Raw genomic sequence first — 22,800 nt, forward strand, 5'->3', positions numbered from 1 at the left:
CTGGCGCCGGGTTGTACGGGGAAAGCGGGGTCCCGTGGTGTTAACAGCGGCAGACGTCCGCCTCCCGCCACGGTGCCCTTGGTGTGTGTCACTGAGGCAAGCGTTGGCCCCCCCCGCCCCCATGCCCCTCCCCGACTAACACTCGGGGTTCGTCACTTGCCAAAGGTTGCGTATAATTATCAGCTGTGCTTGCGCGTGTGTGTGTGAGCGCTTTACGGTGAGGTTGCGGGTGCATAACCCTCTTTATGGATAGGTGCTAAAAATAGACACCTCTCTCCCTTCTCCAGACTCCCCTCTCACCCTCTCCTCCCCCTCCAGTATAGATTTCTCACTCCCCCGACTGCCCCGCAAATTTAATTTGGTGTAAATTCACAGAATCATGGACGCCTGTTTAATGGGGCGTTAATCTCAATCAAGTGTCTAGGGAAGACTCAGACATCTGATATGTCCACCCCACGCCCCCCTACCCTCTGAAGCATGAGTCACTTAGGTGAAAGTTCAAGGCACTTTGGGGTGGGGGGGTGGAAAAGAAGGCCTTGCACCAGGTGTGGGTGTAGATAATGCAGCCTTTTCATGGACATTTCGGCATGCAAAAGCCAGTCCCAGTGAAAACAGGGTGAGCCCTAGATAGGCAAAGCTGTGGGGCCACGTCCACTCTACCCGAAAACTGCACCTTAGTGGATGAGCTGCTGCCTGTCACTGATTGAATGGATGGACACGGACCCCCCCCCCCCCCCCCCATACATACACACAGTGCTCTGATGCATCCATCAGTCTGCTCTCTCTCTTACTGCCTCCCACCGAGGAAAACCAGGCACTCTTGACCTGTAGCTCATCGACAGCCATCACCTGCCACCATCCCTGTCCATGTCACTGGTAAGCCCCCAACCCATTTATCTTTCCAAGGCTGGTTCTCCAGTTCCCTGCTGGTACCGTCAAGAGCGGTCACCCACAACGGATCATTTTGTGTGTAAGTTCGGACTGCCGGCAGCTGTCTGTCACGCTGAAACACGCGTGTGTCTGGCAAGGAAGTTGTGCGCGAAAGAAACTACTGAGGAAGGAAGAGCGGTGGTGGGGGGGGGGGGGGGGGGGATAATCGACGCATCTTACCTGCCCCTGACAAGAAGTTGGTGGGGGTCCAAAGTAACGTGGGATGTCCGGTACCGGTCTGGTCTTCCTCGGGGAGTCTCAGCCACTGATCCTTTTCGAAGCCGGTTCTGGGATGTGGGCTCAACTCTGTGTACTGAAGTGGGTCTGCTTCATATGGTCCAGGAAGAGCAGGAGCGCTATTCTGAGGTTCTCGGCTGGGATCCTCTGTTGCTGACTGCGAGGCGAAGCAGCGCACTCTCTACATTTCTTCCCCTTATTCCTTCCCTCTGCCCGTGCTCTCTCCTCTGCTGCTGGTTGTCCGGGCGACGGAGCGAGTGAGCGAGCAGGCGTGAGTGTCAGTTCTTTCACTCTTTCAGCGGCTCTCCTCTCCGTTCCTGCTGCTTTGTTCACGCTCCTTTCCAGACTGGCTCACCAATAAAAGCCAGGGAGGGAGGGGGCGAATAATCCCAAACCTCAGAGAAAGCCCAGAGGCGGCACCAGACTCTTTCGCAGACGGCTGTCAGGCGGACAGAGAAGATTTCAAGGATGTTTTCCCATAGTTTTGCTCTCCCTTTCAGCCTCCCGCTGCAAAGCCACGGCGTGCAGACAGACAGCAGTGCTGTCCCCCCTCTTATTCACAGAAAGGGATTGGTATAGTCTAAACACGGCATTTGAAAGAAATGAGGGGAAAAGAGAGGGAGCAGTGAAAAGGGGGGAGCGAAGTAATTAAATAACGGTGAAGATTAGGTGAAGAGGAGGAGGAATAAAATGCACAAATGATGCATTTGGAAGCTTCTGCTGGACAGGGTAGAACTGAGGGTAGGATCAGGCTATTCTGGCCCCAAGCAACAGAGGGCAGCAGAGGGCAGCTGTGTGGTCCTCATGTAAGTGTGAAACCGAAGTCTGCTTGCATGCCTATCCATCACAGAGAGCGTCGTGGTGCCTCCACGCTGTCAGCCCGCTTTCCGTCAGGAAGTCTGTCCCTGAGTGCGTCACCATGTGTTACCATGTGTCACCCGCCCTTCACACAGCTACTGCCACTCGTCAGTCGCCAGAATGGCTAATGATGCTAATTTTAGCTCAAAGGACATAAGGTGATGTTGCTACTTAGGATGTATCTGGCACTGAAAGGGTGAACAGCTTTAGGTCAGGGGGTTATGTGTTTGTTTGAGTATCGGCAGGCTCACCCATAAAAGGAGAAGACTTTCAGAAACCTGGATACTGGGGGGGGGTGTTTGAATGTGGATAATTGTAGCTTAGTTTTGGAGAACAAGTGCTATTCAGTGTCATTTTTTATGAGTCCAGCCGTGTCTCTGTGCGGTCCTGGGTGTCAGCAGAGCGTACAGCTGACATGGACCTCAGCGCTCAGCCGTGAGGGATGTCTGTAGTCCAGCACTCAGTCATACACGGCCGCTTACCCGCCTCCAGGGCTTTCGTGCTGAGGTCCGCGTCTCCAGCTGAATGCGGGATCAAGCTGCCCGTTCTTCTCTTAACGTCCCGGGTCCATATGGGCCCAGGTGTGGCGTGCAGGTGTCCCAGGATCCCGCCCCCCCATGCCCGTGTGACCTGCCAGTCTCGGCTCTCTGTTTACCCCCCTAACGCCCCCCTCCCCGCAGACTTCCTTTCTATCGGGACGCTAAACGGCGGCGGCGCAGAAGCGGCTGACATTTAGACTCCCGGCGGCATTTCCAATTAGGCCGCTTGCTGTGTGGCTGGGGAGAGGGGGCAATAATGGAGGGATGGGGGGGGGGGCAATAATGGAGGGATGGGGGGGGGGGGGGGGGGGCAGGGAGCGGATGAAGCGAAGTGGTCGATGCGACGTGAGAAGCTAATTGTCGCGCTGGCAGGCCATGCGAGAGGGGGCCCGCCGTGTGCCACTGTCCTCCCCGCTATGCGAGTTCACCCCAGGGGGGGGCGGGTGGGTCACCTTCCCACAAGCTGATACCCCCAGGAAACGTACGCCTGCCTGCCTCCTTTCTCTAGCACTGAAACCTTTCCCCGGTGTCTCTGTCCGTCTAAGTGGCGCCCTGCCTCCCCATAATGGCCAGCAAGCAGCCTTGCGGTTTAATTGAACCGAATAAACTTTTAATGACATGCGACCGCATGCTTCTCTGCAGCCGCAGATGGAGGGGGCAGCAGGAGGATGCTGGGAGAGGAGTGCATATAATAGGCTGGGAGGGGCCACACTGACCCCAGCCCAACGTAGAGGGTTGAAACCAGTAACCAATCCAGGACGGGTGGGGGTCTGGCGGGGGGGAGGCGCCTTATCTCCGCACACAGAGCTGTCTTCGCTTTTGTTCTTTTGTTTACTGCTAATTCTGCGTGCATCATTGGGTTTTTTTTTTCCCTTAAAGCATTTCTTCGTATTTCTCTTTGCGTTTTCTTTTTTTGATGAATATTAGCCTTGACTGGGGCATTGTTGTGTTTTATGAAAATCACCCCTCGGATCTAGACCCCCCCCCCCCCCCCCCCCCCCCCGTTTGTTCTCACCACTGACAGCTGGCCTCTGGAAATAAATTAAAACAAATTCAAGTTTCTCTGTCTACAAAAGAAAGAAGTAAATGCTGCTGAGCACCAGTCAGGGGTTTGCAGACTGTCACGTGACCTCTCACTCCCACGGGTTACGGCTGCTGTCGTCGGAATCGCTGCAAGGCAACCAGGTTAACCATTAGTGTGGAGTGGCTGATCCAACATCCTTTGGGGGGGGGGGCATTCTCTTGCATCACCCAAACTAAAATATAGGGATACTGAGGCAATTACACCACTCAACACAAAATGCATTGCCAGGAGGGAGTAGCTCTATAATACATACTGGAAAACCAATAACATCTTCTGACAAAAAGAATGCAAGCAAAATTAAAGGATAATGATTTTAGGGTAAAAATGCTTAGGTTACCATCATGCTGCAATGGGGGGGAAATGGCTTAGATCTTGCATTTTCACTAGAGCTGTCTCTCATGGTGCATTTTGTTCCCATGGACCGGGAAGGATGGAAAGGGGTGGATTGCTATAATTTACTCTGGGTATTTTCTTTTATTCCTACTTTACTATTCCCACCAACGTTAATCTCAATAATGCCGCCGCGGCTTATGCATAGATCTGTCACTGTATTAGAAACATTAAGCTAGAATTAATTCGAACAAATAGAAGAAAATCACCAATGAAGGAGCAAAAAAAAAAAGACAAAAAGAAAATGCAATTCTGCTGGGGGGCGGGGGGGGGTGAACGGGAGTGAGAAATATTCCAGGAGGCTGTTCGCGAGCCTTTCTGGCGCAGGCACGGTGAATATTGTTACTGGGCTAGAAATGGGGCCATTTTTAGTATCTGCTGCCCTCTAGACATACGTGAAAGAATATGACTATAAAACAAGACGCAATTAGACAAGGCCAAGAATAAACTCTTATTTCCCTGGTCTGATATAATTACTGCGTTGAATATAAATGGCGTTGATTATTCTGAACTCCGTTGGTATTTGTGCCATGATTGCCCCCCGCTGATGACACATGGTATTTCCCGCGTCTAACGCTGTCCAGCGCACTCGGGGATACAGATTAGCTCCCATCGCCCTTGTTAGCCTAGCGAGCAGCGCTGGGTGCAGTTTCACGGCCCTGTCCCTTAGCCTCCATGCACCGATCGAACCATAAACGGTACCCTGCATGACCGGGTCGTTGGCGAACATGGCCCAGGATAAGGTCTGGATTTTGGATCCCAGGCTTTTCAGCCGGACGATTGGACCATTCTTTCGCTTGATTGGATAATGATTCTTGTTCTCCGGCATATCAGAAACTCCAAAACTCAATTGCGACTGATTAGATTAGGAAGGACGCATTGGACACCCGCAGTGCTGCAGCGCGGTTCAGCCCGCCGAGCCCGCTGGCTGCATGCCGGTGCCCCTGCGCCCTGCCCTGCTTCCCCTCATCTTAATACGCCCGGATCTGACTGCCTATTTGCTTTGCTCAAAATCATTGCATTTCTATTAAAAGTTCTCGCTGCGGCAGACAGCAATTCAGATGTGATTAAGCGCCGGCATTCTATCCAGGGAGTGTCCACGCATACGATGCGGAGGCTTGCGGAGAACAATAGCGCAGCAGATCTCATTTCCTGCGCTGCTCGCCGGGCTCCACTCGTGATCCTTATCCGGGTTTACAGATATTAAAAACCCGAGATGATGGACAGCCGCTTCATGTCATGCCTGCTATCTGCTTCTTATCCCTGGCATATGTGGTGTGAGGTGCAGGCCCTGGAGATATACATTCAGAGTCCGTGCTGCAGGGGGCGACCATGAGAGGCACATCGTCTCAGACTGGTGAGTATCCGGCTTGAGAATTTCAGGCCTCCTTGCAGCACGCACTGTATTATGGGATAGAGATCTGCATCAGGTCTAACTGGAAGGGCTTTCAAACATGATAAATGGATGAGGGCTATGTGCACCTTGACTACTTCTAGGGATTTGGTGTAAAACAGAGGTCACATGGTGTTTTTTCCTCACAAAGCTTTATTTACTCTCTCCTCTACCCATGACACAATGGAACAGGCATCGTTATACCAACTAGGACTACAAAAGTCAGCAGGCAACATTTCCAGGCAGTTTATTAAGTTACATATTAAATTAACAATAGAAAACATACAGTTACTCTCATACACACACAGATGTACAAAAAAAGACGAGTTTGCAGGTGTTTAGCTCATCTTTCCTATCACCATGACAAAGGCAATGGTTTTGAGAGTGGGTTTGGGTTACACAATGGCTGATTTTCCTTAATTAACAAGCTTTAAGAGTGACACATTTTCAATCAGCATACAGATCAGCATCTCCTGGAAGTGTGGCTTTGGGGACAGGTGTGGATGATTAGGACTTACTGGTAGAAGCAACGACTGGCCCTAAATACATGCAACAGCCTGATGAATTAGTTATTCTTCATTTTTAGATGACAAAGGAGCAACGTGATTGCTAACGGAGGGACTGCAACTGGGACGGAGCGAACGGTGTCGCAAATCAACACTATAAATGCGGCTGGAGGTCTACGCGGCGCCGATGGGCTCTCCCGTCTCCAGGTGGAACGAATTATGGTACGAAGGATCCGGAACCGGGGCTGCAAGGTGACCCTCGGCTAATCGGCCGCTCCATCAGTCCCCAAGAGACCCGACTCCTCTTCAAAAGGCCAAATCGCCTGGCAGCGTTTTAACGAAGTAGCGGTCAGAGCCAGCAGCATCGCTCTCCAGATCGATAGCTGGCGTTTAACGGGACAGGAAAAAGATGAAACACTTCTAGACGAATCCTTAGTGCAAACCATACGTCCTCACACTTAAACAATCCACTTTTACTACATTTACTCGCATAAATATGTTACTTTCACAGACCACGTAAGTCAGTGGTGTCATAACTATGTTTCCCAGCTGTAGCCCTAAGCCACTTAACGAGACCCGACACACAAACTTAAGCAGTCAAGAAACTGAAAAAGGAGCTGACCTAAAATGCGATGACAGGGACCCACTGCTACAAGGCTATGGCCGTGTGCTGGGATCGCTCCTCCGATGCACGCCCAGTCAGGCCGATCCTCCCTGGTAGCTGTGCATATTTACCATGCATATCTGTACTCCCCCAATTCATCTGTCGCAGTTTTAATTAACAGCTCAGCTGGGCTGAATCTCAGCGTGACAAACGGTACCCATGGCTATCGCTTTAAACGGCGCAGGTGCTACGTGCAACTGCCTTAAACCCACCGTGCATGAGAGGTCTACTGCGTATTCATTCAGCACACCACGCGACAAAGGTCACGGCGGCAAAGCCCGGATGCTGTTTGACTGCTCGATGAGCTGGATGGATTTAATGCACGCTACGGGGCCGGCTTTCCATTAAAAAAATATTTCACCTAAAAAGTGGTCTGAGTGGAAAATTAGTCATCGTTCTTTTCCCATAAATCAGGCTGTAGCAAAAAGTGCCATGTAATTAAATTTAACCTAAACTGAATTATGCTAAAATCTCACTGATGTCCTATGCATTGCAGTGGAAGAACTTAAACGTAAGAACAAATGTAAATTAAATGGTACAAGGACAGAATAATATTCTTGGGAGCTCTTGGCTTTCCCAATTAGCCAGCCAGAAAAGGCCCATTTCCTGGCTGCTGTTTATTCCCGAATTTCAGGCACCGTATTAATTTAATTAGTTCACATTTTGGTCAGGTTGTAGTAACAGGGATGATTTCAGAGTCTGCTTCACTGGTGTTGCTGGGGGGTATCTTTGTGCAGATTTTACAATTTTGATATTGCCGAGAGATGCTTTCCTTAGCAGAATTAGCAATGAAATTAAACTCGTCCCAACCTCAGTACAATTAATTAAAACACAAAAATCTGCAATCCACTCAGGATTTTGTTCTGTGTGGATAGATGGTGGACGCACGGGTATGGAGGCACGAAGACGTGCGAGTCGGTGTGAGATCAGCCAGTGTCATGGCCTGGATGTGACATCATCAGGGCTCGTCTACTCTGGGGAAGGGGGGCGGGGCTACCACAGATGCGTTTCCCTGATCTCTGAGATGATTTGGTTGGCTTTCTGCAGAGCCTGTGGGGCAGGTAGACAGAGCAGAGGTAAGGAGGCGTACAACTGACCGGACACAGGCGTGCGCCGGAAGTCACCGTACCCCCAGCATCCGCGCGACCTCAGTTCTCTGCTGCGCCATGTCCTGCGACTCCACGAGCAGCTCCTGCAGCAGCGGCTGCTTGTACAGCTGCCGCACCCAGCTCACTCTGAAGGACGCTCCTTCACGAAGTTCACCAGGAAGTGCATCACCGTCTTGGGCACGCTGTCACGAGAGAGGCCGTGTCACCTGTGCTTGCTTTCGGGGGCCCCGCGCTCACCGGGCCCCTCCTTACTCACCTATCCTGGATGCTCTTCCTCACAATGAGGAAGTAGCACTTGATGAGGCGCTGGATGACCTCACAGTCCCCGCTGCTCTCGGGTGCTGAGTTTGCGGGACACTGGCACGGCCTGGCAGGATGGAGACGGAGACCGCGGGTCAGAACCTTCGCAGTCTGGCATGCAGGAGCGCCCCCTGCTGGCTGGGATTGGCCATGATCAGTGTTTAGGTTGGCCCCGGTAGCTGCCCACAGACTCGCTGCCCGGGTTGCAGAGGGTGGGTGCAGGGACACACAGTCAGCAGGCTGCGGTACTCAAGGAGTGTTATGGGAGGTCAGCACGGGGGTCTCACGGTGTCCAGAAGGTTGACGGCCTGCCCTTTGCTGGGGCTGCTGTAGGCTGAACCCGGCCCCTTTGCCTTCTCTGCCACTGCTCTCTCTTCCATTGCTTTGTCGTTCTTCCAACGCTTCCCTCCATCCTGCAGGGTCTCCACCTGGGCAGGAAGAGGAGTGAGCGGGATCGGGACGCACAGGATCGGGAGGTTTTTGCGTGCTGCCAGTGTGAGGTAACACCCTCCCCCCAGGAGCCCATCGGGGAGGGAAATGGGGTTCACCTGTTGGCTGTTGACTGAGGCAGAGACCACAGCAGCGTCCGTGAAGTCAGGGTGTTTGGTGTTGATGTAAGCCAGCTCAATCGCTACCAGGTTGTGGACCTGACACAGAACACCACAAACAAATCAGCCTGGTACCAAACCGTTCATGGCCCCAGGACATCCTCATATTGAGGGTAACGGTCTGCCTTGTGTAGGATGGCCTATATCATTCCTGGCTTCTGTGCATATTTGGCAGTAGACTGGGTCATACCATTTCAGATTTCAGGCCCAGGTGCGGGTGTGGTTATACTAGGTCATACCATTTCATTGGTGATAGGGAGGCGCTTCCTCAGCAGGCTGGTCACCACCTCCACAATGGAGTCGTGCAACTTGGGGAATCGCAGGAGCTCCTAAGAGACGCACCGGTGGGTGAAAGTCACAGAGAACACAGTGAGGCGAGATCCTCCGCATTCAGAGAGGGTGTGTGTGTGTGTGTCTGTCTGTGTGTCTGTTGGTGTGTCTGCGCATTTGCATGGTATAGGGAATACAGAGCCTAGAATTCTGGTTTCGCAGGCAGTAGCTCTGAGAAAGGTATGCAACTTTAATTGCTTGTGTAAAACATGCAGCTTTGCGTGGGCCAGTCTATAGAGGGACATTTTAACACTAGATATATAAATAAAGCAGCATAATAAAATAGCATAATATGTTAAAAATATATTAATATATTATGATAATACAATATTTATAGTGACAAATAAATTCCTTTGTATGAGAAAAGTCATTGAAGTTGCACCCAATGTATCTAATGGTAATATGGACTGTGGGATACGGGTGAGTGTCTGTGTCCCCTGCATCTGTCCCCTTTTATCTTTCCCTCATGTCTGTCCTCATGTGTCCCCGCATGTTTTCCTCACATCTGTACCCTTCCATATGTCCCCTTGCATTTGTCCCTCGAGTCTGTCTCCACATACGTCCCCTCGCCTCTGTCCCCCGCGTCTCTCCCTCACATCTGTCCTCCTTGTTTCCCTCGCCTCTGTCCCCCGCATCTCTCCCTCACATCTGTCCTCCTTGTTTCCCTCGCCTCTGTCCCCCGCGTCTCTCACTCACATCTGTCCTCCTTGTTTCCCTCGCCTCTGTCCCCCGCATCTCTCCCTCACATCTGTCCTCCTTGTTTCCCTCGCCTCTGTCCCCCGCATCTCTCCCTCACATCTGTCCTCCTTGTTTCCCTCGCCTCTGTCCCCCGCATCTCTCCCTCACATCTGTCCTCCTTGTTTCCCTCGCCTCTGTCCCCCGCATCTCTCCCTCACATCTGTCCTCCTTGTTTCCCTCGCCTCTGTCCCCCGCGTCTCTCCCTCACATCTGTCCTCCTTGTTTCCCCTCGCCTCTGTCCCCCGCATCTCTCCCTCACATCTGTTCCTCCTTGTTTCCCTCGCCTCTGTCCCCCGCATCTCTCCCTCACATCTGTCCTCCTTGTTTCCCTCGCCTCTGTCCCCCGCATCTCTCCCTCACATCTGTCCTCCTTGTTTCCCTCGCCTCTGTCCCCCGCATCTCCTCCCTCACATCTGTCCCTCCTTGTTTCCCTCGCCTCTGTCCCCCCGCGTCTCTCCCTCACATCTGTCCTCCCTTGTTTCCCTCGCCTCTGTCCCCCCGCGTCTCTCCCCTCACATCTGTCCTCCTTGTTTCCCTCGCCTCTGTCCCCCGCATCTGTCCCCACGTCCCCCCCCGCCTACCTGCGTGCTGTAGTTGCTGCAGTGTTGGATGATCCTCTGCATCTCCTCGTGCACCAGCTCCACGCACCGCAAGCTGGGCTCCTCCAGCCGCTTGATTTGCTTCTTCACCAGCAGCTCGAAGGACACTTCGGGCACGAAGAGTGCCGGCCGCGGGCCCTGTAGCATGGTAATGCCCCCCAGGAGGGGGGCATGGGGTGGTCATCATTAAGGCATCACTACAATGTGCCAGGGGAAGCTCTGTCAGTTAGCGTCTCTGACCAGAGCTTGTGTGGGGGGGCCATGATTGGCAGACTAGACGCCCCACCACTGGCGCCATAGAGTGACTCAGTGAGGCTGAACACCCCCACGTCAGCCTGTTCATTTATTCATGCGTTAACAGGCGGAGGAACTTCGACTGCCCACACCTGGGCCTTGAAATAATTCCACAGCACGGCATGCATGCATGTGTGTGTAGGGCATTACCGTAGCGTTGCGGATGGCGGTGAGGATGTCCAGCTCCGTCAGGCCAGCTAGGGGGTCGATAGACTGCAGCGTCTGCGACCAAAGGTCTCATGGAAGATGTAACAGATCCGTGCCCCACCGCAGCTGGCCCCCAGGACAGGGAGGACACAACACAGGTCGCTCGGTTACCGTCACGCTATTGCTCATGGGGGGGTGATAAGATCGGACCGTTTGGCGAGGAATAGATAAAACAGGAAGGTTGTTCTAATTACCCGTGACTAGTAGAGACATCGCGTGATCTTAGACTTACAGCTCTGAGGTCTGGATATGCCGTGCTGTGCCCTCGATGGTGCTGCAGTAGTCACTGGGCAAACTTGGTGATGATCTGCAGTAGGGTGGCACTGTGATCCTCCACTGGCTGCCCATAGCTGCTCAGCCGGGCCTGGTACTGGGAGGTGAGCACCGTCACACGGGTCTTCAGCTCAGGCAGGCAGTCGCGGATGTGGTGCATGAGAAGCCGGCTCAGGGTGCGAGCCAGGAAGCGGGAGCCGCAGCGTGAGGCCAGGGAGGGGTAATGCCTCTGCAGGAAGGCCTGCTCGTCCCGGGCCGAGTCTGCCAGGCTCTTCTGGGTGTTTATGTCATGCTGGCTCCTACGGGCAGGGGGGGTGAGGGGGGACAACCCAGGAACCTGAATCCCCTGGGTTAAAGGTCCACCTCAGGGTACACAGACATACCATTCCAGGCTTTTGGACAGATTTGGCTGCACACAGACTGGGTCCTATCCTTTCAGGCCCTGGGTACGGTTTTACTCAAACTCCCCTTTACTTGAATCCTTGGAATGTTACAAGAAACCAAGGGGCATTTAGACACGCATTTGGACAGAATACAGGCTGTGTTTTGCCTGTTCGAACCAACTGCCTGCACCTGCAGCTAATAATACCCCCTAAACGCTACTGTGATGCTCTCCCCCGCACTCGCTGAGGATGTTATTCAGGCCCGCGGGTGCCTGCGCTCGCCTTCTTTCAATTAAAATTCATTTCCTCCTACCAGCAGCATTCATTTATTTCATTATTATTATTTTTTTCTGAGGGAGAAATCGCTGGCAGGGCTAAGCCCAAAGCACACATGGGAGAGGAGGGACTGCATTCCGACAGGGCTCTGCCACGCAGAGTAGTTCCTTTTCTTGAATAAAGCCCTTGGTGTCATCGTAATTTCACTTAACATAGAGGAAGGAGTGATTCAAAAGGCTAGAGACATAAACGGACGAGGGGGCCTGGTGCGTCACACCCCCTGCCCACCCCTCCCCCTGCAGCCAGTGTGATTGGGGGGCTCGGGCTTCACACAGAGTAAAGGAAGGAGCGACCCAGAGACCCTCTCCCCGGTCTTCAAATCCGAGACAGCAACAGGCTTCTTGGGGTCTGATAGCAAAGGCTGAGTGACTCCCCACATCCATCCATTTTTCATATCCACTTATCCAGTACAAGGTCTGAGCCTGGAGCCTTTCCCAGCAGCACAGGGCACACGCTGGATGGGATAAATATCCATCACAGGGGACACAGTCACACACACGCTATGAGCAATGTAGAGGTGCCATTTCACCTCCAGCGCGTGGGAGGCAACCCACACAATACGACAAGCAAACTGCACACAGCCCAAAAGCAGAGGCAGAACTCAAACGGCCGACGCCTCAGGTCTGAGCCAGAACTCTTAAAAACAAACAGATCAATCTGTGATGGTGTCAGTCCACAGAGACACCTGCTACATACAGCTGCGGGTGTCTTAGTACCTGGCCAAAGTGCTTCCTCTCGTTTCGAGACCCAGTTTACTGGTCTTAACCTTCCCATCAGGAGGCTTCAGGCTGGAGGCTGCAAATAGGGCCACTGAGTGTCACCAGCTCACTCTGTCTCACACCATTGCTTTTTACGTTTCACCCCATAGATCAACTGTAAGAGCATAGAAGTCTGGCAGGTGCCTTAAAATTTTCAAGTAACACTACATATTCTTTGAGATATTTATTGCCAGATATAATGGGTATGCAAAAAATGATCTATCCTCATTATATATCTCTGCTATAAGCCCAGATGCACAGCAAACTAATGGCAGATCTGCAAGCGTGCCTACAGATTAATTACAGCTGAACGCCGACACAAAAATACACGAAATTAAAAGAACAGAAATTATCGCTTTAATTAAGAACACGTGCCGAATAATAAACAGGAATTCTTTGTGCGTATGGCGATGGGGGGCGGGGGGCTGAGATGGGCACTGTTTCAGGGACAGAGAAATATAGAAGAACAAAAGTGGCAGCCTAACAGCCACAATGAACAAAATAACCGGCGAAATTTGAAAGTACATCGATAAGCCAGGTATTTCCAAATGATAACAATAGACATTATTATACACTTGCTTTTGTATTATACTAAATATTAATATCTAATATAATCATCATTGTACCATATGCTGCCTGGGACAGGCTCCAGGCCTCCTGTGACCCTAACCAGGATAACTGGGTGCAAGATGGATGGATGGATGGATACAATCATTATTATACTTATGAAATCACGTTTCATAATTTACCAGATCATTAAGCAGCTCAAACAGGGAATCCCCCCTGATTATGAGCATGGCAAACGTTACAAAAGCTGAAGTCACCGTAGCAAAGTCCCTGACTGGCGAACTGAGCCCAGCGAATGTGAATGACAAGCGGCATATTACAATTAAATCTGTGCATTAAAGCGCTTAATTTGGTAGGCTGGTTACTTTGTTTAGAATTATATTTTTAGGAAACTGTATATTTAGTGTTTTTATTTTATCAAAGCATGTTAAAGTTTAAACTGGCACCCCATCTGGAATGTACCACGGCTTTTTACCCTGTGATGTGGAGCTAGGAGAAGTGGTTAGAGAATGGATCAATGGATACTAAGGTTTGATGTGGTCTAATTCAAACCTGCTCATACATAATTGAACTAAGTTTTGCGAAGTATTTTATTTGTTTTTTGTTGTCGATTTTATTTGCTGGAAATATGTACATTGTTGTTATAGACTACAGGCAGTCCCCAGGTTATGAACGAGACGTCTGTCTTTAAATTGAATTTGTAACACGGTACATAATACTAATAATCCTACAGTAATAATATAAGTAACAACTTACGGTACTGTACCCTATGCCAATGAACTGCTGAAACCACGCAATGTTTTAATGAGTGTCACAAAGTAGGAAGTGCGTTCATTATCACAAACCATTGTATTTGATTCTAGTTTTTAATATTTTTATGGCAGTCTGTTCGTAAGCGCGAGTTAAATCTGACATTCTTAAGCCGGGCACTGCCAGCATTTATAAGCCAAACTTTACGCTGTGACATTTAAAAACAGTGACATTCAAAGACTGTATCGCAGACACACGTGCGACAAGCAGACCTGTTCACCACTCCGATAATTCCCAGGTGGACGGGAATGACCCGGCCCAGCAGAACCTCCAGAGCATCCGTACCAGCATCCATCAAGTCCAGCTTGCTCACCACGAGAAGGGTTCTCCTCCCTGGGGCCGGGGAGCACACGGACGTGGTAAGAGGAGCGGCACAAAGATTGTCAACAGGGTAAGAGTACAGCTCAGACAGTCTGTCCCCCCCCCCCCCTCACCATCTGGGTCAACCTCTCGGGCGAGTTTGAGGGCATCGGAGGTGGCCAGGTCCGAGTTGGCAGGTGACACTGCCAGGATTATGGAGTTTGGGTTCGAGATGAAAGAGAGGATCATGTCCTGAACCTGACTCTCAATGTCTTCTGGCTGGTCTCCTACAGGCACCTGCATTCAAAAAAAGACCGTGTCCCAGCAACTGGATTAATGCTAGCAGTTTCATTATTGCTAGCACTTATCAGCTAGCAGACAGCTGCTGGGGGTTACCTTGGTGATCCCTGGAAGGTCAACCAGCGTGAGATTCAGGACATGCGGAGAGAAGATTTTCAAATGGATGGGCTCTGGGCTGATCCCCTGCAGAGTGAGGGAAATGGCCACACACACCTGCATTATAATTACACGCCACACACACACACACACACACACACCACATTACATATGAGATCCCACCTTACTGTCCCCAGATCCACGCTCCGTCTCCTCCTCGACCTCCACGCGAATCTCCCCAAAGTCTGTGAAAATCTGTACAGGTTGACGACACCAAATAGGTTTGCTGTGACAACCGTGTCTTTGAACACACCTCACAGTTTCCCGCAAAAAAAAAAAAAAAGAAAGAAATCTGCTAGGAACTGCATAGTTTTATGAAATTAGGTTTTCTAACTTGAGGGTGGGGGGGCTGATATCCAGTAATTTAATGAAATGGGGAATCTTGGCTCAGTAGATTTCAGACCTGGAGTCTCTCCATGGTTGTAAAGCGCTGTAGAAAACCCAGTACACTACAGTGCATCATTGAATTGAACATTATTTTTGAAACGAGTCACCAACTTCAGGATGACTGAATAATAATCACATTATAATTGATTGTGTGGGCGGCACTGCTGCCTGACACCTCTGGGGCTGGCGATGTGAATCCCGCCCCTGCTCCGTGTGCATGTCCGCCCTTGTGTTCCCCCCATATCGCGCGCGGATCCTCCAGGCACGCCGATTTCCTCCCACAGTCTAAAAACATACAGTGAGGCAAACTGCTATTTTTAAACCCATAGTGTGTGAGTGTGTGTGTGGCAATTCAGGGTGTCCCCCTGCCTAGTGTTCTATGCTGCTCAGAAAAGGATCCAACACCCCCACCCCCAAAGCTGCCCCCCACACCAAAACTCCATACTAGATAAGCAGTTGGAAGTTGGATGAATGGATAGCCAATTTGCAGATTTCATGGATAATAAAAACAGAAAAGTATGGAGACTAATAGCCAGGTAATAACTTATTTCAGTACCTTATTTTTGCAATGAAGGAATGTTCCCCATTCTTCCGCTTTGACTCCTTGAAGACAACAGAAACCCATTAATTGCATTAATTGCAAACAGCCAACAAAAGAAAACAATCAACAACAACAAATGAAACCTTGTCATGCGACGTCCGTACAAAAAGAGGCCATTACACAGAAATAGATTGTGCCCTGAATAAGCAATGTACTTAAGGTGGTTAGAAATGGGGGGGGGGGGGGGGGGGGGAAGAGAGACCCGGTATGCTGTTTTGGGAGCCCTGAGCTGAGCCGCTCCCTAAGGAAAAGCAGAGGGGAAGAGGGAGTGTGGAAATAATGTTAGCGAGAAAATATTATAGCTAATTATAGCTGAATGCTTCTCAGCATGCAGTGACAGATATGGAAGAATCTCACTGCTAGAAAGTGTGTGCATTCAGGGGCGCTGGAACCGAGGGGTGGGTGGGGGTGCATGTATCCCCCAATATTTAATTTGACTTCATTCATCCTCCAAAAAATAGGGCTTTACATTTAAATTATTAATTTATGCCCCCACTCGATATCAAACTATCTCCTACGCCGCTGTGCAGATTATTCATGGAATGCAGACCACCATCGTACTCAGGGTAACCAACCACCCCGTGTAAATGAGAGCTCCCGCAGTGCCATACCACTCTCGCCTTGCTTCCGGTCCACCAGCGGGGGCACATTGACCAGTTGCAGGACCAAGGGCCTCCGTGTCACGATCCCCGACCCACGAGGCAGGAAGTCACGCCCCACCAGGCTCTCCAGCACGGAGCTCTTGCCACTGCTCTGTTGTGATATCAGGGAAAATGTGAGCTGTACGCCACCTTGTGGCCAGATGCTTGCAGATTCAAGTCCCAGACAGCATCCTCTCACTACCATACACCTGAACAAAGATCTTAATATGAAATATCCATCTACATAAAAATCAGTAAAACATAGACAAAATGTAAGAAACCTAAATCTCAATAAAACTTTGAAAATAACATAATACAAAATAACATTGCTGATGCTGATTCAATATCAATCTGTAAAATTTATGGATGGATCTTTTAGGCTAATACACACGCTTTCTGGTTTTCTGGGCTCATTTCCGCAACGGTTAAACAGCCAGTTGTACCGGACTATAATGTAGATTTCAGTTCCTCATTTCTGTGTGGATTGAAATGTTTGCCCTCTGGTGCTCAGGCAACAGAAGCATCAATGCACCTCACACGCCATCGCTAGTTAACGCTACACTTGCCCTGATGTCAGCAGACGGCTGACTTTAGCTAGCAGCTACGTCAAACACAGTCAAAATGCCTAAAGCTAAACTGTTTGAAGTTTGGCTGCATTTCACTCGAAAGGATTCCGACACCGGGAAGTTATGTAAAATGTAAGTATAATGCATGCCACATACTATCTATCCGCAACAAATTACTACCAAATTTATGGCAAAACAGCTGAAAATTATTGTTTTATGCTCAATTATTTGCCAAAAAAATGCCTGGCTTGTTGGTATTTTTATGTGGTCTTTAAAGTGCTGCGTTTATCAATGGCGCTCGAACAAAAACGTCTTTTTTCCACCCCTTTATTTCATTTCCCTAAGTCAGAATTACTTAGAATATAAAATAAATCAGAAACAGAAGTCTGGTCATACTGACTTATTTTTTACCATTATTACCCTCCACTACCACGTTATCCCTAAACAGCGAGGTGTGACTGAACCGTTATCTAGTTTTTGTTTTTGTAATATTTGCCCAATTTGTTTTAAGGGGAAAGAACGAAAATGGATTTTGATCAATGGAGCCTTACGGAGGTACAAACACCAATGTCAGCATATTTGGAGAGGTGGGTACTTTCCTATACTTGTAAACAAACAGCAGTTTTTAACCAGATTGTTTAATGTAGTCTTGGAAAGAGAGAGAATGCCTGAGGAGTGGAGAAGAAGTGTACTGGTACCGATTTTCAAGAATAAGGGTGATATGCAAAGCTGTAGCAACTACAGAAAGGTGAAGGTGATCAGCCACAGCATGAAGTTGAGGGAAAGGGTAGTGGAAGCTAGGATAAGGAGAGGTGATGATTAGCAAGCAGCAGTATGGTTTCATGCTGGAAAGAGCACTGAAGATGCAGTGTTTGCTCCGAGGATGTTAATGGAGAAGTACAGAGAAGGTCAGAAGGAGCTGCATTGTGTCTTTGTGGATTTGGAGAAAGAATATGACAGGATGACTAGAGAGGAGTTGTGGTGTTGTGTGAGGAAGTCGGGAGTGGCAGAGAAGTATGTAAGAGTGGTACAGGATATGTATGAGGACAGTGAGACGGCAGTAAGGTCTGTGGTAGGAGTGACTGATACATTCAAGGTGCAGGTTGGATTACATCAAGGGTCAGCTCTGAGCCCTTTCTTGTTTGCTGTGGTGATAGGAACGTTGACAGATGAGATCAGACAGGAGTCCCCGTGGACTATGATGTTTGCAGATGACATTGTGATCTGTAGTGAGAGTAGGGAGCAGATGGAGGAGACCATGGAGAGGTGGACATATGCTCTAGAGAGAAGAGGAATGAAGGTCAGTAGTACTAAGACAGAATACATGTGCGTGAATAAGAAGGAGGACAGCAGAAGGGTGAGGATGCAGGGAGTAGAGTTGGTAAAAGTGGAGGAGCTTAAATACTTGGGGTCAACAGTTCAGAGTAAAGGGGAGTGTTTAAGAGAGGTGATGAAGAGAGTGCAGACACGGTGGAGTGGGTGGAGAAGAGTGGCAGGAGTGATTCATGACAGATGGGTATCAGCAAGAGTGAAAGGGAAAGTTTACAACATGGTAGAGGGACCAGCTATGTTACATGGGCTGGAGATGGTGGCACTGATGAAAAAGACAGGAGGCAGAGCTGGAGGTGGAAAAGTTAAAGATGTTACAATTCGCATTGGGAGTGATGAGGATGGACAGGATTAGGAATGAGTATATTAGAGGGACGGCTCAGGTTGGATGGTTTGGAGACAAAGCCAGAGTGGTGAGATTGTGTTGGTTTTGACACGAACAGAGGAGAGATACTGGGAGATGCTGGGAGAAGGATGCTGAGGATAGAGCTGCCAGGCAAGACATGCAGGCGGCTGGTGTGAAAGAGGAAGGCCTAAGAGGAGGTTTATGGATGTGGTGAGAGAGTACATGCAGGTGTGAAAGAGGAAGGCCTAAGAGGAGGTTTATGGATGTGGTGAGAGAGGACATGCAGGCTGCTGGTGTGAAAGAGGAAGGCCTAAGAGGAGGTTTATGGATGTGGTGAGAGAGGACATGCAGGCGGCTGATGTGAAAGAGGAAGGCCTAAGAGGAGGTTTATGGATGTGGTGAGAGAGGACATGTAGGTGTAAAAGAGGAAGGTCTAAGAGGAGGTTTATAGATGTGGTGAGAGAGGACATGCAGGCTGCTGGTGTGAAAGAGGAAGGCCTAAGAGGAGGTTTATGGATGTGGTGAGAGAGGACATGTAGGTGTGAAAGAGGAAGGCCTAAGAGGAGGTTTATGGATGTGGTGAGAGAGGACATGCAGGCGGCTGGTGTGAAAGAGGAAGGCCTAAGAGGAGGTTTATGGATGTGGTGAGAGAGGACATGCAGGCGGCTGGTGTGAAAGAGGAAGGTCTAAGAGGAGGTTTATAGATGTGGTGAGAGAGGACATGCAGGCTGCTGGTGTGAAAGAGGAAGGCCTAAGAGGAGGTTTATGGATGTGGTGAGAGAGGACATGCAGGTGTGAAAGAGGAAGGTCTAAGAGGAGGTTTATGGATGTGGTGAGAGAGGACATGCAGGCGGCTGGTGTGAAAGAGGAAGGCCTAAGAGGAGGTTTATGGATGTGGTGAGAGAGAACATGCAGGCGGCTGATGTGAAAGAGGAAGGCCTAAGAGGAGGTTTATGGATGTGCTGAGAGAGAACATGCAGGCGGCTGATGTGAAAGAGGAAGGCCTAAGAGGAGGTTTATGGATGTGCTGAGAGAGAACATGCAGGCGGCTGGTGTGAAAGAGGAAGGCCTAAGAGGAGGTTTATGGATGTGGTGAGAGAGGACATGCAGGCGGCTGGTGTGAAAAAGGAAGATGCAGAGGACAGGAAGAAATGGAAACTGATGATCCGCTGTGGCGACCGCTAACAAGAGCAGCAAAAAGAAGTTAGTTTCGCCTGTTAGCCATTAGGAAAAATACAATATTTTGATCAGAAAATTATCAAAATGGGGATTAAGTTTTATGTTTTTATAATGTTAAATGATTTCGAAACGTTACATTTGTTTAGAAAATGTTCAGGGAAGAGGTATTCAAGACAGTAAACTATAAGTTATAATTATTCCTGGCTTAAATTTTATATTTTCCAAAAAGTTCCATGTACACAAGGGTTAAGGTGTTAAGTTATATAGTTAATGCAACTTTTAGTCTTTTTTGTGCTTTGACAGAAGCAGGTCGGTTTTGCTTTTAAGGAACTATACCTCTATGTTCCTCAAATAAAGAAGATTTTGGTATACAAGCCTTTGGCTTTTTCTTTAGTGGTTTTCACTATTTATGTCCAGTGACTCTGCATTTGTAAATTTGTGTTCCATGTAAAGCTCTCCACATGTGCAAAGCTGCGATATAGTATTCTGTATCTCATTCCAGTCAAATTAATATGGAATCGGAATCAAATCGAATCAGATTTAATTGAATCATTATCATGTGAATCAGAATTAAATCGAACCAGGGCATCAGTGCCCTAGCAATAATCTTTCTTACCATACTTATAATGTGCTAATGATCCTTCACCTTTAAAGCATGCTATCATCTTCTGATGTCAGGTATCCAGGCTGATCCTTGACTGACCAGTCCCAGTATAAAAATCCCAGTATAAATACTAACCTGCGACCCAACCACTATAATCTGAGGCAGCTGCACAATTTCCGCTCCCACGGTGACAAAGACCTCCTGAAGTCTGTTGATCACAGGAATCAGAGTCTCCATCTCTGTCAGTAAAAAAAACCAACACCGCTTTGGAGCGGAAAAGAAAGAAACATGAATTAGGATCATACTCTTGACACCCGTCACCTTCATCTCACAGGAGACTCTATGTTTCACTGTTTGTGGGATTGTAACGGCAGGGCTGCCACCTCACACATCTGGTGTGACACTCACACTTTCAAACTCTCACATAAGAAATCTTACTGCAAATCCACATTATTCCATTATAAACTTAAAATTAGCTACATCAAAAGTGTTCTAATAGTCTGCAAACCTTATAGACTATTTACAAGGTAATAAAAGTCTCACATACATGTAAAGGTGTGTGTATGTGTGTGAAGACTTTTCTCAAATTGATAATCTCACGCCAGCCAGCTGACAAAAGTTGGCAATCCTACATAGTTATATTATTCAGGGGTGTGGGAGGGGCATGTATACCCTCACAGATTCAGGGGGCCCAGCACTTTATACGGGCACTTGTGTGTATGTGTGTGTGTATGGGGGGGGTAATGTAATGTTAGGGGGGCCCAAGGTGACATTTTCTCAGAGGGCTCAGAATGCCTAGCTACTCCCCTGGGCATATGGCCTGTTCTTTCTTTCTTTTTTTGTGACTGTCTCAATAGGTGACAGGCTTGCATCCCTGCGGGGGATCGGGTTAAGCAGTGTGTGAGCCAAGACTGAACGATCCCGGACTTCCAGAACCGCAGCTCCTCCTCACTCACATTGGTGGTACGTGTTGCGATACCAGCAGTTCATACGCGGCCTGCTACAGGATTACAGGCTCGGCTGTGGAGTTCAAATTTCCTGTTTACTAATTCCTAGGGGACGACACTTCATCACGGTCTTTTGTCAGCGCAATCAATCACCGATCTAATAGTACAACACTAAAATTCAAAGGCTGCACTCTCCCAAAAAAGTACGATTAAAGGCCCGTCCAGGAGAACAGCAAATACCGAAAAAAACATACTACAGCACGATTATTAATTTTCATCGCAAGCATTACTCATCTAATTAGATTTATTCACGAATCGTTAAAGTGAAGTAATTATCAGCATCGGAACAATACTGATGTGTCAGCACTCGTGATGTGCTTACAAGCTCTATAAGAATTAAATTTCGATTTCTCTTCCTCCCCCAGACCCACCTGAAGAGCCGCAAACGGGCACACGCCCATATGCGCGATTGGAGGAGATGGTGAGCATGACATCCACTCTGCCATATAAGTAAATTAATAATAATAGTAATAATTTAAGTCCATAGGGTGCTGCTAAACCTCGAGAGGCACAGCTTCGTTTCGAGTAATTCCGACATCTCGAGTCGTACGTAACCCCGAGGACGGGGGCTGTGATCGACGACCCATCACGTCAACAAACCAAGATAGCTGCCGCTGACCCGTTAGGTGTAATACGTGCAAATAAAGAACAATGATACCTGGGTGCAGCTATGCAAAGGTGACCCGTGAGTAAAAAGTCTGGATGTTCAATATCTGTACAGTTATTTAGCTCACTGGGTGAATGGATGGATATTTCCCAGTGCAGGAAAGAGGAAACGAGATTAAGTAAATGAATTCATTCTCACCGAACACAGTACATAAATTGCATGAATCCTTTACGACGGCGCTTCCTTCATGATTCCATTGTAAATAATTTTTAAAAATCTCAGGAAATTATTTCCACAGCATCTTAATTTGGCGTAAACCGACAACTGTCATCGCGTATTGGAGCTCCTCCGCTTCCTTGTCTCACGCCGTGATTGGCCGGATCTGGCGAAGATGTTCCGTTAGCGTGCTTTCTGATTGGTTTAAATGCCTTTCAATCCGTGTCGTTGTCAAATCGCATTCGCTTCCCCTTCACTGCTTGAAAGCTGGGGAACGGGGAGTCGAACCTTTTGCATGAACAAAATAATAATTAGTCTGATTGGAAAGGAAATACACATGTTTTTTCTAGGCATTCGCTTAATGTTTTCCTCAGAGTTTCTCGATATTGCAGTCCCCCCCGCATTTTCTTGGTCTTAATGTTTATCCATTATGTATTCCATTATGCGTTCACTAAAATAGATTAATCAAGGTGCAGTCGTTTACATGTTGCGGGGTCCTGATATTTTCTGGCTGGGGTGCACCCTGGATAAGTCGAAAAATTTAGGGCATATAAACCCTACGTCTAATTTAACTACAGCATTTACCCTAACGGTAAGGCTTTAATGGAAGGAAACTGCAGCATCTGAAGGACACTCGTGGGACACTGA

The 22,800-nt window shown here is 48.8% G+C and overlaps 1 protein-coding gene across 1 annotated transcript; it reads right to left on the minus strand.

Moving 5' to 3' along the window:
* Positions 1–5,662: 5,662 nt before the first annotated feature.
* Positions 5,663–22,380, minus strand: si:dkey-32e23.4 (dynamin-1-like protein). The gene is given in 21 exon segments (XM_048981692.1): positions 5,663–7,651; positions 7,731–7,844; positions 7,847–7,892; positions 7,967–8,034; positions 8,036–8,077; positions 8,298–8,438; positions 8,559–8,657; positions 8,858–8,947; positions 10,268–10,423; positions 10,730–10,801; positions 10,804–10,852; positions 11,019–11,074; positions 11,076–11,358; positions 14,126–14,246; positions 14,348–14,510; positions 14,610–14,696; positions 14,793–14,864; positions 15,613–15,659; positions 16,269–16,410; positions 20,458–20,586; positions 22,135–22,380. Coding segments are annotated over 20 exon segments (2,007 nt in total). The 5' UTR covers positions 20,560–20,586; positions 22,135–22,380; the 3' UTR covers positions 5,663–7,594.
* Positions 22,381–22,800: the final 420 nt, after the last annotated feature.

Source organism: Brienomyrus brachyistius, chromosome 2, assembly GCF_023856365.1.
Source record: "Brienomyrus brachyistius isolate T26 chromosome 2, BBRACH_0.4, whole genome shotgun sequence".
Taxonomy (NCBI): domain Eukaryota; kingdom Metazoa; phylum Chordata; class Actinopteri; order Osteoglossiformes; family Mormyridae; genus Brienomyrus; species Brienomyrus brachyistius.